At 32.9% G+C, this 16,051-nt stretch overlaps 1 protein-coding gene across 1 annotated transcript in view; it reads right to left on the bottom strand.

The window, feature by feature from the left end:
• The window catches only part of LOC106108098 (probable chitinase 3), a 24,598-nt gene extending 9,131 nt beyond the window's left edge, over window positions 1-15,467 (bottom strand). Inside the window, exons 1-2 of the mRNA XM_013289183.1 lie at window positions 15,341-15,467; window positions 4,624-4,670 (exon numbers count right to left, since the gene is read on the bottom strand). Of these exons, the coding sequence (XP_013144637.1) occupies window positions 4,624-4,657 (34 nt within the window). The 5' untranslated portion in view covers window positions 4,658-4,670; window positions 15,341-15,467. The remainder of the gene's footprint in view (window positions 1-4,623; window positions 4,671-15,340) is intronic.
• Window positions 15,468-16,051: the final 584 nt, after the last annotated feature.

Consider the following 16,051-nt stretch of genomic DNA (forward strand, 5'->3'; position numbering starts at 1 on the left):
TGATTTAACTGGTCGAGGATGCTTGTCTGTCCTTGACATTCCAACTTGTCTTGCTGCCTGTTCTATATGAATTTAAAATTAAAACCTTTACGCATGTTAACGACGAGATCTGAGAAAGCTTTAAACGCGTTAAAAGTAGGGCAAATGGGGTAAAGAGTAACCTTTACAGTTTTCACTGCTTAAATACGTGTACAAAAATTATATCATTATCCCTTTTAGAAGAGAATATGTTTTGGGAAACTCATTGTCAAATTAGTTAAATAAAAAAATATAAACTATTTACTTAATACTTTTAACGTAAATAAAATCAGTTAGAATTTTCATCTATGCTACTAGTATTAAGATTTTTGTATGTATTATAACTCAAAAACTACTGAGCCAATTTCAGAAATTCTTTCACCATAAGTGACGTTATCGCTGAGTAACATAAGCCTATTTCTTTTAATTTTTTAATTTACGTCTACAAAGTCACGAGCAACAGCTAGTCATAAATAAATCTTACTAATATCACAAATGCGAAAGTTTAGATGAATAGATGTTTGTCAGAGTTTGTAGCCTAAACGGCTGAACGGATCTGGATGAAATTTGGCATAGATAAAGAGCATAGCCTGGAAGAGCACATAGGCTAATTACTCTTGTTGATTTTTAACTGCACTTGACGGAGTCGCGGAGATAAAGCTAGTATGTTAAAAAAACAATATTAAATACTTGAATATTTAAATTGTAATGTTCCTGATACAAAATACTGCATTTCCTTATTGAATTATTCATATCGGGTTCGTGTCTTAAAATTCCATAACGAAAGGCTGAGGTATATTTTACGTACCACCATATTCAGCTACGCGGGTGCGGCCTTCATTACTTATTACATAGTCTTCTATATCTTAACGAAAAGTTTTTTTCCTTACTTGAATTACTAAATTACTTTTAATACGAAATATATAGGAATACATTATTAAAATTGTATCGTTTCTTTTAAATATTTCAATAAATAGTCGTAAGTAAGGATTAGAATCGGTTGCAACTTTGATAGAGAATAATGTATGTACTATGTATAATGTACTATGTACTAGTATTCTACCACGGAAGACCAGCACATGTGCTGAGTGGTTTTACTTAACTAAATAAATCACTTTTCTTATTTTTAAATAAATATTTTATTATATAATGGAATAGTTACCATATTGTTTTATTTACAAGTCTTGATTAATTTTAATATGATATAGATGTATATTTATTTTCATTTAATGTACAAGAAACGTATGAAAGGTACAAGTATTTTGCGAAAGAAAGTAATTTACTTATACCTTTATTTACGAAAAAGAATATCGTGAGAGAAATTCACATTTAATGAGATGAAGCATAACGTTTTTAAAACATGACTTAAAAATGCGGATATTTCGGTTTGTTACAAAACAGATTGTGATATCAATTTTAAGTTACTTTATTAGCTAATATCTCTAACAAGAATTCTAATAATTATGCTATATGTCACTCGAGTGCGAAGGAGCCAGCTGAAAATCAGCGCAGGAACGACTTAGTCCGTCTTGAATACGCTGAGTTGGCTACCTTTTGCCATGATTGTGTTTTCTTTGGAATAAGTCCTTTATGTAATTTATTTTCTTGTAGCAATAAATACATATTCATTCATTCAAGAATAGTAAAAGAATTCGGTTTAGTATCGCTTTGATTCCTATCAGCTTACATAAAGGTAGGTAAACTATTCGATTTTTAGTTGTGCAACTAAACAATTGAATTGGCTGCAAAACAATCGACAATCGCACAACAGTTGTGCTATAGTTTAGTAAAACTGTACGCTCGATATAAGATCTAAGTCACAAAACAAGAACCGATCATCGTAATATTAATGTTCATTGAGTCGGAAAGTTCCAAATTGATTTCACGTATTAATGGACAATAGAGTGCGCTTCGCCGCTAACAGTCAATGCTTAAATAACCATGAAAATTAGGTTACAAATATCAGTTAACAATACCTTACAAACATTTATAGAACAAAAACAGTAATTAAATTTAAAGTACATCGAGTCGATTAAATAGTCACTAAGGGAGCATTTTAGTGGCCCATTAGTTGACTACACATTTACCTTTAATTCGACGGAACTTTTTGTAGCAAAAAAATTTTTTTGGATATGTACATGTAATGTGAATAAAGGTTTTTTTTTTTTAATAAAAGGTGGTAAACGAGCAAGCGGCTACCTGAATCCACCGAAATGGAAAACGACCGCTGCCCATAAACATCCGCAATTGCAGATGAGTTGCCTACCCTTAATTGACGGAAGAGACATAAAGAGGACATTTTCCCTTCCTATGCGTCTCCTCCACCGGCAAATGCATTTTTCCTTCCCATCGTTTCCTCTTAAGAGAAGGATGGAAAGGGAAAGGGACTAAAATTAGGGACCACACTCATCAGACGAAACGCGGAATTGCTCCCACTTCCCGGCTGACTTCTGTGTGGTCGTGGTATTACACCGGGCGAGCCGACCCATTCGTGCCAAGATGTTACATGTCTGATGTTAGTCATACTGAACGAATCAGGGATTAAAAATGTATACTTTCGAGTGTTTAATTAAATTCTGAGTACAATAATTAAGATGTTACACTATTGCATAAAGCTTTTCCAAAGCCGAGGTCAAATGTCCTTAGTCGAACCGCAATAACTGTTTTAATATTTAGGACGTCTTTTAGGAGGCATAAAACTAATTGATTCAAAGATTAATATGTGATTAAATACCTATAAAATGTTAGTACGGTCAGAGTTAGTTGGCTTTTATCTTGATTACCTCGCAACCCTTAGAATAGGGGTGTGTAATACATACGTATACTGGAATGACTTTAGAGACTCTATGAGTAAGGGTAACGTCTGGTTGTATAATCATATTATCTATACTAAAAATGTAAAGAAAAAGATTTGTATATAACTGTATACTTGTGACGAATACAATCAAAAATTCATAGACCGAAAAATTTATGAACATTAAAATTTTAGATTATCCCTGAAAAATATAAAGGATGTTTTAAAGTAACGGAAAAAAAGAACAAAGAAACATCCTGTATATCTAGCACTGATGTACTTAAAAAGATAAACGTCGGGAAGGGCAACTAGTATTTAATATCATTATACTTATTGCAGTAAAAAATGTTGACGTAAATTTAATTTTATATGCAAAAACTAACCACCACAGAGTATAAAAATTAAAGATCTGTGTAAGTTTCTTATAGACGTTAATGATTGAATATAAACAGAGGGTACTTATTTAAGATGTAGACGATTTTCCTTCACCCCCACGCTAAGGGTAGGTTAGTAAATTTTATATCGAACATATTTATGTCGATAGTTACCAAAGGAAATATACTTTTAAGACGTCTCCCCAACTATTAAAGTTTATCGTATACTCCATTCTGAGCGTTCACATTTATTTCATAGTCATTAAATTTTACGACTGAATTTTCTATTATTTGGAATCAAAAATACTGTGAAACTTTTACAATAATAAATAACAAACTATTTCTTTTAACATATAGTATAACATTTTGCTAATGAGGGCTATATACAGGATGATTTTAATTAACATAAAGCAGGGAATACACAAGCCTGTAGTTAGCTCGAATGGTATGTTTTACGATATTCAATATTGTTACAGCTACCTGCATGCAAGTTAAAGGCGTTAAGAATGGTTCTGGTCACATACACTCTCGTTGACATTTAACTGGCATGCCAGCTACTACACCGTTTTACTGTCATGTGTACCGCTTTAATTCTAGTAGCAGTAACAATACGCGTATTTAATTGTATGGGTGGGTGTACATACGTATATTTAAATAATAAGACATTCACCAGCCTCGCTGCAAGGTCGCAGCCCTCCTACTTCTCTATTGTTCTTGTGTGAAGCTTCAAGTTTATAGAATTTTGTAATTACACAGATTTTACTGTAGACAAAATTATTCAAAGACACTTTACGAATGTTTACAAGCGTAATTAAAGTCACACAATTAGAAAAGAGTTTCTATAAGTCAAACGCTGAATTTAGCGCAGTTTCATTTTCAGGTTTCCTGTAGGTTTGATTAGCTGATGTTTTTAACTGAAATATGTTTCCGCCTCGTCTGATTTTTTGAAAAAGATTAAAAATATAGTTAAGAATTAGCGTTTAATATTATGTAACAAAACTTTAATTAATATTTAAATGTAATCTATATTTCAAATATTTCATATTGTTTCACGATCAGTGCTTAAAAGTTTTTCAATTTCAAGTGAACAAGTTATACCTCTAACACTGATCCTTCAAGGCAAGTTTACTTCTTGTTTATTTAATAGCAAAAGTGATACTAACTTAAACTTAGATTTTAACAATGTCTGACTTCAAGACGAGAGGCATAAGCGTAAATTATTTTTATTAAGAGATATAAATAAAAAACATTAGGATAACTGACAATATTATAAAAACTATTTTTTTTTCAGGGAATAAAATTATCAAGATAATTATAAAAAAAAAATAGTTGAAAATTTAAGCCTAGTCTAGAAAAGCGTTTAGTTTTAAATAAATAGAGGCATGTCTTCACATCACGTTTTGAATGGCATAATTTAAATGTAGTATATTTACGTACCAACTGCATACGACCACGATCTCCCGACTGCCATTTTGCACTTTGATCTGGAAAAAAACAAAAAACTGTTAAACTTTTGGTTGATATGAATGAAATTGGTTCTGATATTAAACATTTTTTATAGTATACTCTGTCTGGTTCAAATTAAAAAAAAAAGTAAGAAGCACATGTGTTCTTCCAGACTTTTCTCTCCGTCTACCGAATTCATTGCAACCCGTTCAGCAGTTTAGGCTACAAATTCTAACAAACATCCACCTAAATTTTTACATTATAGTATACTAGCTGTTGCTCGCGACTTCGTCTCCGTAAAATTACCTTTCTAATGATGAAAAAATTTATGAAATCAGCCCATATATGTATATATATATAGATTGGCATTTATAATATAAGTAAGATTGAGAATTATCGAATCCATTCGCTTTCAATCCGTAAACGAGTAAAATAAATCTCAAATAACGTTCATTTTTCGTCGGAACTCTTTTTAACAACACAATGGGTCACAGTTTCAGTTCGAACGATGGGCATTAATCATTGAAGCCATTCACAAAAGACCTGTCAGGTGAACCTACGTTGAATTACGATTCTTGCAATACAAAAATCTTTTTTTTCTTTGTATAAAGAGATAACACATGACCGAGTTTATATTTTAAATTGGTTTATTAACAAGATAAAAGCATGAACAAATAAAAATACATATTATAAAGAGATATAAAGAGATACATATTATCTAATATTATAAAGAGGAATGATTTGTATTTTTGTATGTATTGAAATAACGCAAATATTAGTAGCCCGATTTCATATGTACAATATCAGTGAGAGGTTACTCACTGATACTGATATGCTATATTTTTTATTATTTTTAATTAGCTTTCGCCCACGACTCCGTTCGCGTGGAATTAAAAAAAAACAAAAGCAAGTAGCCTTTGTGTTCCTTCAGATTATCCGCTACGTCTATGATTCTACGTCAAAATTCATATAGATCCGTTCTGCCGTTTAAGCTAAAGACTAACAAACATCCATCACAACTAAACTAAACTTTCGCATTTATAATATTAGCAAGATTTCGCATGGACGAAGTCGCGAACGACATAGTCTGGCTAAACGTGAAGTTGTGGGACAATTGTACAGTGTGTACTCATTACACAAATGTCTTACGGAAGGAGGTAAGTAATTTACTAACGCTACATATTACTAGAATCGATTTTATATTAACGATGAAATAAAGAGGTCATTCATATCATATAAGTATTGATACTGGCGGAACATAAAAGGAAGCCGTAATGAAATACAAATAAGATTAGAGATATAATAATAAGTTTATCGACATTTAATTATTTTCACGCAATATATTGAGTCTTTGTTTTCCTTTTATCTTTATATTTAAGTATAAAAAAAAACTGTATAACATATGATTTTTAGTATTACACTTTATCTATACTTATTATAATAAAGCGTAAACACACATTTCTTTATTGCCTAAGATATCAGCAATTACATCATATTTTCGTATAACTCTTTTTTTAAATAAAAATCCCTACACTTACTCGTACGTCACGATTTAGGCTATATGTTTTCACGCCATTAAACTTAGGGGGTAAATATTTTGGATAGAAACCCTAATGTGGGAAAGAGACCATAAGTTGCTGCCAACATCAAGGAAGCAAGATTGCCAAGGTTAATCATATCATTTCATTTGGACAATTGCTATTAATAATTTGACAAATGTAAACAATATAGTAAAATTTTCATAATTTCATGCGGATGAAGCCGCACGGGAACAGCTAGTAAGATATAAAACGTTCGTTGATCTACTTAATATTGAAGCATGTCTAAACAAACACGTCAATAGTACGGATAGTCAAGTGAAATTGCTTTGAGTTATCCTTATTTATGCCACCATACCGGATATTAACTGGGTATGTGAACGTAATGTTTATGTCATTTTCAATGATGTAGCGAGATAATATTTGAAACTCAATAAAAATGTTTTTTAGATATGATTATTTTTGTATTAAGGTGGTTTTATAAATATAAATATAAATAATAAAATAAATGCGATGTATATTGGCGCAAGACAATGATATAAAAATATATTTTTTAATTTATTCTTGCAGTTTTTATATACTTGTATTAATAATTGTAATAAATAGTGATAAACAACAAAATTAGATATATTTTATTAGAATTAAACAAATGAATATTTATTTAATAAGCACTTTTAGACACTAGCTTTAGGTTTATACCTAGGTCGCAGAAAAGCGAAAAAGTCATAACCTTTTCCCAGGATTACAGCAAGTCGTACATTTTACGTCATTTGTCCCTAATGCATAAATTTCGTTCAATTATTCATTCATAGTGGGGTCATTGATTGCGCTTTACGCATCCCAAGTACAAGTTATGAAATGACTTCGCAACAGAACTATTACATGTTCCCACCTCTCGTTTTATTTATGACTATTGGCGATATTAGCTACGGCTTTCTAACGACCGTCGAATCTGTCTTGTAATAGCAGCAATACGGTAATAAATCACACGGAGATAAATGCGACCTGCATCTCACTTGTCATCGCTTTACATGTTTCTATTATGGCTCGATTTGTGCAGCGTTCGCACACCTTGGACTAAACAATCGCACAACTGTTTCTCGTTTTGTTTCGTATGTTGAATTGGCGGAACAATCGACAATCGCATAACAGTTGTACGATAGTTTAGTCAAAGGAGTGCGCCCGCTCTAAATAAAACTTGCGCGACGTTATGACGTCAGAGTTGTCAAATCGAAGATAATACTTCATAGTAATTAATTGGAAATGTTTTGATGGATGTTTGATGCTATTTATCTCCTTGTTTGAGGGAGTTCTATTTAATTTGTCACAGATATAAAACATATTGTGGATGTATACATGTATTTACTAGCTGTTGCTCTCGACTTCACCGACGTGGAATTAAAAAAATGTAAATGTAGCCTGTTACTCACTAATAACGTAGCTTTTTAATGGTGTAAGATTTTTTTGGAATCGGCCAAATAGTTTTTGAGTTATTCCAATACATACAAAAATACAAATCTCTCCTCTTTATAACATAAGTATAGATTAAGTTGTTTTTGACCGACTTCCCAAAAGAAGGAGGTACTCAATTCGTCTGTTTTATGTGTGTTATTTTTAGTTCCACGCATACAGAGTTACAAAAGCAAGTTTTAAAATAACGTTTATTCTAAATCAGAATATCGGAATATTAATAATCTAAAGGACATTTGCGAGACGAGATTAGTTAATTATTCTATAACAACGTATTCGGAACTGACAACAATTTATCAAATGCAAATTACATTAGTATTGGAATATGTTTAGTTTACGACATTCATCACGTAATCGAGTTGTTGGTTGATTTGACACGATTCTAGTAAAGCTATTGTTATTTGATATACAAAAGCAATGAAATTATCTTTAACCTGGGTGCACACTCGGTTCTATCAGTCCACGCTTTAACAAAACGAGCGCTCTGAGAACCACCGAAACACATACGCCATTGTATGCTCGTAGCTAAATTATATGCGATCCGATGCAAATCGTGTGTTCAAATGGAGTGTGTACCCAGCTTTATTCTTCTATATAACTTTAAAATGTTTTATCGTTAAGGGTAGATGTTGTCATAGGCCTGGTATCTGACAGCAAGTTGCCATTCGGAGGCAGACCGCATCGAGATGCGTTGCATCATACTCGCTAATTGCGAGGCGCTTTCACTGCGAATCCCGCCGCCCCTCGGCACACCGCTCTTGCGACAGACGATCATTTTTTCCGAGGACACTGAACATCTGAATTGACGCAATGCGTTCAAGCGTGGGAAACAAATAGAACTGCATAATTGTTTTAATTTACAATGCGATCTGATGGGACTTTTGCACCGGTTGTGCAACTTCCCTGTCTGAATATGCGTTTCTCACGCGACTAGTGAACTAAACAATTTTATATCTTCGAGAAAGCATCTGAAGTTCATATTAAATGCACTAAAAACTACAGTCTGCAAAGTTTAATGCCAACAAATATGTCAAAACCTACAAATAGCTATTACTCGTAGAGACAGGGAATACCATTTTTCTGTAGGTCTCCTTCTCCGTCTATTAGAGGTAGACAACGTATCTGCAATTGCGAATGTCTATGGGTAGTGGTTGCTTCGTTATTTCGACGAATCCAGTTGACCGTGTGCTTGTTTGGCATCTTATAATATAATATTAATATGAAAATCAGACAACCAGGGGCCGAGATATGCAGTAACAGAAATACATACAAAAAACATGTAGACGAGTTTAGAACCTCTTACTTTTAGAAGTCGGTTATAGATATATATATAATCACTAGCTTTCTCCCGCGACTCCGTCCGCGTGAAATTAAAAAAAAAACAAAAGTGAGTAAACTATGTGTTCTTACGGACTATCCTCCACATCTATACCAAATTTCATCAAAATCTATTCAGCCGTTTAGACTACAAACTCTAACAAACATCCATCCATCCATCCATCCATCCATCCATCCATCTATCCATAAATTCATCTAAACTTTCGTATTTATAATATTAGTAAGAAGTAAGATTATGAATTTATATTTAGATACTTTACAAGCTTTTGCCCGCGACTTCGTCCGCGTGGTATTAAATTAACTTAAAATTAAATTATATAAATGACTAAAGGCTACGTATCCCTCGGAAACCGCACTTTTTTCGGTGATGTAAGGTTCATCACCGAAAAAAGTGCGGTCATGTGTATTCCAGACTTTGTTTTATATCGGTGCCAAATTTCAATAAGATATGTTGAACCGTTGCAGAATGATTGGGTAAACATTAAAATAGCTAAATCAATGAGTCCCACGGGAACCGTAAGTATTCCCGGGATAAAAAGTAGCCTATGTGTTCTTCCAGACTATGCTCTAAACCTATGCCAAATGTCATGGAGATCCGTTCAGCCTTTTAGGCTACTAACGCTAACAAATATCCATCCATCCATTCTAACTTTCGCATTTATAATATTTATATGATTACAAGAGGGCTAGTTTTTTACAGGTATTTTATATTTGGAATTGTTCTGTTCAGTTACCGGCGAGTCATATTACCATACGTATGCATATCCAGTCCGCATTCCTGGCCGCTGCACTGACTGGTTCTGACAATGACAATAAAATGCAATCTCGCTCGCCACTCGCTACGCTGTCGCATACACTGACTAGCTTTTGTTCGTGACAGCGTCCACGCGGAATATGAAAATAATTGTAATAGACTATGTCACAGCGATAATGTAGCTAAAGGTAAAATATATTTTTGCATTGATGGTGAATTAGTAAAAAAATTGTCCGTCAAATGCGTCAATGATTTGTGCTATTATTCTAATTCCTTAGATTGTTTAATTTAATCCTTAAAAGATTTTTCTTATCAATGTCTACGGAAACGTAATTTATCATACTACTGTTACAAATGCGAAAGTTTAGATGGATGGATGTTTGTTAGAGTTTGTAGCCTAAACGGCTGAACGGATTTCGATTAAATTTGGTATAGCTGTAGAGGACAGTCTGGAAGAACACAGGCTACTCACTTTTTTTAGTTCCACGCGGACGGAGTCGCAAGAAAAAGCTAGTTTATCAATAATTTATTACACTTAATGACATGTTGTCTTTCGCCCGGATGGAATAAAAAAAAACAAAGTAGCCTATGTGTTCTTCCATTGTGGCCTGTTTTGCTGTTTAGTCTGTTAACTCTAACAAACATCCATCAATCTAAATTTTCGCATTTATAACACTAGTAAGAAAGATTTCCACTGTCACAGCCGACTCACGTCTTTTGGTTAGTTGTTAAGTGGAAAAGTTTTCTTCTAGAAATTAAATTATTAACTGAGCTACATATATTTCCTTTACTTATTAATTGTATTAATGTATTAGTTTACCATGTTTCCGAATTTTTATTAAAATAGTTATGTAACAAAAAGAATCTATTAAAGAAATTGCTAATAAAATTTTATCAAATTTAATTATCGCGATGCTAAAAATACCTGTCAATTTAAAAGTAGTTAATTTAAAACAGCAAACATCGTTAGCGTTTCAAACGGCTGCTAATGAATTATTAATAGTGAAACTGGATGCTAAATCCATAACCGTAACAGAAATGATTCAATGTAAACCAATATACAGCGTCAAATCTTAATAACGTACACTTTTGAAAACTAACTAATTATTTTACGGCTAATACTCTCGTCTACTTTTTTCGGTGACGTGAAGAAGTGGGGGTTCGAAAGGGTCTGAAAATGGTCGGCACCGTCACCGAAAAAAGTAGACGTGAGTAATAGCCGTAAAATAATTAGATGCAAGATGTATCACGAAAGTTTAAATAATTTAACTAACTAGTATTATTCAAAAGTTTAGATGGATGGATGGATGCTTGTTAGAAATTTGGCATAGATGTAGGATAGTCTTAATGAACACATGCGCTATTTGTTTTTTTTTAATACCACGCGGACGGAGTTGCGAGCGAAAGCTAGTTCTTAATAAAACACTTTTCTAATGAAGAATAAATAAAACGTAGTCGTTTCCGACTATATGTTCAATAAACCACGCAACTCTCCCAGTGACTCCTGTCCTCCAGACTTTTAATCGGCTGACAGTTTAGTTGGACGCTTGGTTAGTAACAATATGGAATAAAACGGAGCCGATTAAAGGCCAAGCGGCGCACCCTCCGGCGAGTCGGCTCGTGTGACCTGTCAGTCGGTCCATGGATGGTGAGTAGAAACTGGTATGGAGACGCGTACATTAAGTCGATTTTGTTTTATATGATTTTGGCTCGACTACCCAGACCGATCAAACTATCGGCCGAATAAAGTCTGTAGTGTGAACAGGCTTTATGAATATATAGTTTAGGAACTGAGATTTGTAACTGTACTAGCTTTCGTCCGCAACTCCGTTCGCGTGAAATTAGAAAAAACAAAAGTAGTTATGTGTTCTTCTAGACTATCCTCTACATCTATGTCAAATTTCACCGTCAAGCCATTTAGGCTACAAACTCTAACAAACATCCACCCATCTAAACTTTCGCATTTATAATATTAGTAAGGTCATATTCCTTTGATGGGAAGTACATTTACAATGGAATTAGTATTCAATGGCTTATTTCAAACAGGCCTTCGATTGGTGGAGAATGAAGTTACCGAATGTTATATCATCGGAAGATAGCGAATGAATTCTAAGGCTTTGATGGTCTTGACACAGTTTTAATGTCAACGTTTCTGCGATTTAATTATATTGGTACACGTGTAAATAATACAAAGATTTTTTTAAGGATCTTTTTAAGTAAGTTACGTATAGGTAAATATAACTCTTAACCTATAAAATTTACTAACGTAGCCGATTAATAGTAAATTAATAATTAAAATCGATTCCTTATTTCAAGTTCACTGAACTTAATATTTCCTTTTTAGTGTATGAGTGGTTTTTAATATAATAAGTTACCTTAATTTATAAATTTCCAATGAAAGCTTGAAATCGAATTAATAAATGAAGCATGGCTTCCACTACGGATTGAACATTAGTTCCCCTTTGAAAACTGAAAATATTATTTGCCAGTAGAAGTCAACTTTAAGAATGACATTTAAGTTTTTCCGTTGTATAACACGATGCGAATCAAAAAAAATACTGACCGCGTACTGTCCGAATTATTAGCACATTACTAACGTTACGTTCGCACACCATTGATGGCTATTTAGGTGATGTTGTGAACGCGATGGGAATTAATGCAGCAATGTATTAGGCAGTTGAACAGTTATCGTACTTTTACGTAATGTTAGACTCCGTTGTATTTGGCAATGTTTGTTGACAGATTACGATTTTAAATTACTTTGAAGTCTTGTAGCTTTTATTGACCGACTTCCCAAAAGAAGTAGGTAATCAATTCGTCTGTACGTTTTTGTTTGTAGTTCTTTGTTTCGTAAATGGAATTAGTTAAATCTAAATAGACCATAAATTAATAAACAAAGCCTATGTTTTATAATAATTACTTTTGGTTTGAAATTTAGTTATTAGTCACAAAATGACAATTACTTATTACAGATAATCAAAACAATTTTTGTAAATGGTGATTTCTTAATCCAGAGATAACAAACTTTTCGAATCAAAGATCCATTTTGCACCATAAGTTGTCAACCTCTGGAATAAAAAACATAATCGTTTGAAATAGGAGTATTATCCTGATAATTTGTAACCGTATAACGTACATTTGGACGTTCATAAATATAAATAGACATTTTACTTTTGTCATAAAACTTTGATGAGGGATAAAGGAAGAATATCGAGAGACGTTAACGCGTCCCTTGTCGGCTTTGTACGGATTTATTACGAGATATAAACGTATGATTGACTTCTTTCAAACACTAGGATATCACTATTATTATGTTAAAAGTTATTTTAATTATCTATACTATTATAATAAAGCGTAAACATATACTTCTTTGTTGCCTAAGATGTCAGCAATTACAGCATATTTTTGAATAATTCTTTTTTTTATAAAAAGCCCTACACTTACGTCACGCTTTAGGCTATATGTTTTCACGCCATTAAACTTAGGGGGTAAATATTTTGGATAAAAACCCTAATGTGGGAAAGAGACCATAAGTTGCTGCCAACATCGAGAAAACAAGGTTGTCATGTCATTTTGACATTTGTAATTGATAATTTGACAAATATAAACAATAAATAGAATTTTCATAATTTCATGCGGATGAAGTCGCACGGGAACAGCTAGTAATCTATATCTATACTACAATATAAGAGGAAAGATTTGTGTGTATTGAAATAACTCAAAAATTACTAGGACGATTTGAAAAAATCTTACGTTATCGCTGACTAACAGGCTGTATTTTTTTTACGTGGATGAAGTTGCGGGCAAGAGCTAGTAATTAAGACAGTATAGTGCTACTTTGGTACTCAAAGTACAGCAATCGTTACCTTAATTTTATACTTAGCCGACATTTGACTATTAGATAAGCTTTAACTTAGGGTTTTCTGGTTAGTACTAGTCTTGCTTTTATATTGTTAATCTGACGACAGGAGCTTGGTCAATACTCCATTCCACGCGGATGGAGTCGCTGACGAAAACTAGTTATTAATAAATTATTTATTTTACAAGACATGAACTACTGAAAATCATAACATTTACTTAGACGTAACCGTATGTTGTCAATTTTGCAATAGGAGACCGGATTCCGGACAGTTCAACATAATGTAAACGACATTAAATAAACATCTAACATAAATAACTACAAGATTCGTAATTTACTTCTAGAATATTATACAAGAAACATGATCAATTTTTTATCTTACTAATATCGTAAATGCGTTGGATGGATGTTTGTTAGAGTTTGTAGCCTAAACTGCTGAACGGATCTCGATGAAATTTACCATAGATAATAGAAGACGATCTGGCAGGACACACAGGCTACTTACTTTTGTTTTTTATAAGATATAATAAAAGTGGCTTGTTTATTATAAAAGAAACTGAATATCTGAACTGATTAACCCTCAGTCATAATGACTGAGTTTAGAGTCATGTTCGAACAGAGCATTGTTCTTTTAACTTTTATTAATTAGATTAGATTCTATGCAATACAATCTTATATACTTTTAGGACGTTTTAATTAGATCTTATAATTCAGGCAGGTAATTTCAAAGATTTCTCCGCTTAATTAATGTGTAGCCAATTACAATATAATCTTTTAAATTAAACGAGATAGGGTTACGTCGAAGCTGTTCAAATTCAGGTGTTAATTAGATTGTTAATTTGATTAACTTTTATATATCTTTAATTATTTATTATTACATATAATATATTCTACATGATTTTTATATATTTAAAAAATAAATAAAGCATATTATATAAAAAAATGGAACTCCACCGGCTGCGAAATCCGATGACAAGCAACCAGTGGTCAGGGCTGCAGCGACAGGAACTTCCTCACTATACGTGCGGTTTCTAAAATAACCGCCTTTTGTATCGGGCCCTTAATCCAACTGTCTAGCGAGAGCTTCTTGAGATGTTGTTCGAAGCTCTTCGCTTTTAGCCCGTGTACCGAAACGACTATCGGAATAATGGTAGTCGATTTCATACGCCACATGGCGGTAATCTCGTGAGCCAAATCCAAATATTTTAATAATTTTTCATTTTCGGCTTTCACGAGATTCTCTGATTAATTTAATTATTAATTTTGTCATCATTTTTTAAATAAATAAATTAATACCAGTAACCAGCCTTGATCTAGTTTAAACGTAACCTCAGATTCTTATGAAGGTCTTATTATCAAATCGTCTTCTATATTGATTTTAAATGACGCTTACCGTTATGTGCTACAAATACGGTTTCTAACTGGACTTTGATGTCTCTCCTTAGCGGGCTTTAAAGCTAATACGACTTTCACTGTCTATACATTCACGTATGTGACATAATATGTTACGATCATATAACATAAGCTATAAATATTACATATATTTTGCAAAGTTGTGGCAAATGTTGATTAATTGAACACGCTTCTTTTAATTGTGATTAATTTAATAATAAATTAACATAAAATTTTATTAAATAGAAAATAATAATGCATATATTTACACAAAATGTTTTAATGGGTAATTTGAATAAAACATATAAATGGAAATAATTAAAGCTGCATTCAAAATAAAAAATAAACATGACTTACATATACTATGTTGATACTGGCAACACGCACTAACGTAAAAATAAAATAAAAATAATACGCGTGTTATGGTAGTGGCTATCACGGTATACGAAGTAAGACTGGTGAATCGTCGCAGGCGCAGGTGAATGTTGGCGTTTACCACTCTGTTCTTTCTGCTAGTATAACGACATTCTTAAATTAGCCTCATAGTACATCCAGCTAGTATAGTCCGATACACTTATTTGGCCCGTATAAAAGCCTTTAAACCTACTTGACAAGATGACAAGACTTTAGCTGACTTGTCATATGAGCGTATAAGCGATTGTAATCTAGTTGTAGTTGGGCTCAACAGGTCTGTCTACATAGTAGAGTAATCTAATTATTACTCGTCTTATTAATGTCAAAGGTGCTACAAAGTCCTTGATAGACTAGTTTTTTCCGAATTTTCTGACAGAACTCCTTACTCATTAGGCCAGAAAAGTCAGTCGTACTATAGTATGTTTAAGTGCCTCTTAAAATTGTAAGGTGTGTACGCCGGTGTGCATTGAACTCTGCGGTGTATTTGAATGGACTATTGTAATTCTCCTCATGTCCGCGACGAGTCTTACATTATTTATTCGACGCAAAAGTTTGTCATAGAGGAGACGAAATGCGCCGTTGCCGGTGTCTAGGTCGAATAGCAGGAAATGTTTTAAACACTTTGTCCTGTTAAAATTCGTAAATAATTAATTT

The sequence above is a fragment of the Papilio polytes genome, unplaced genomic scaffold (genome assembly GCF_000836215.1).
Source record: "Papilio polytes unplaced genomic scaffold, Ppol_1.0 DF821845.1, whole genome shotgun sequence".
Lineage (NCBI taxonomy): Eukaryota > Metazoa > Arthropoda > Insecta > Lepidoptera > Papilionidae > Papilio > Papilio polytes.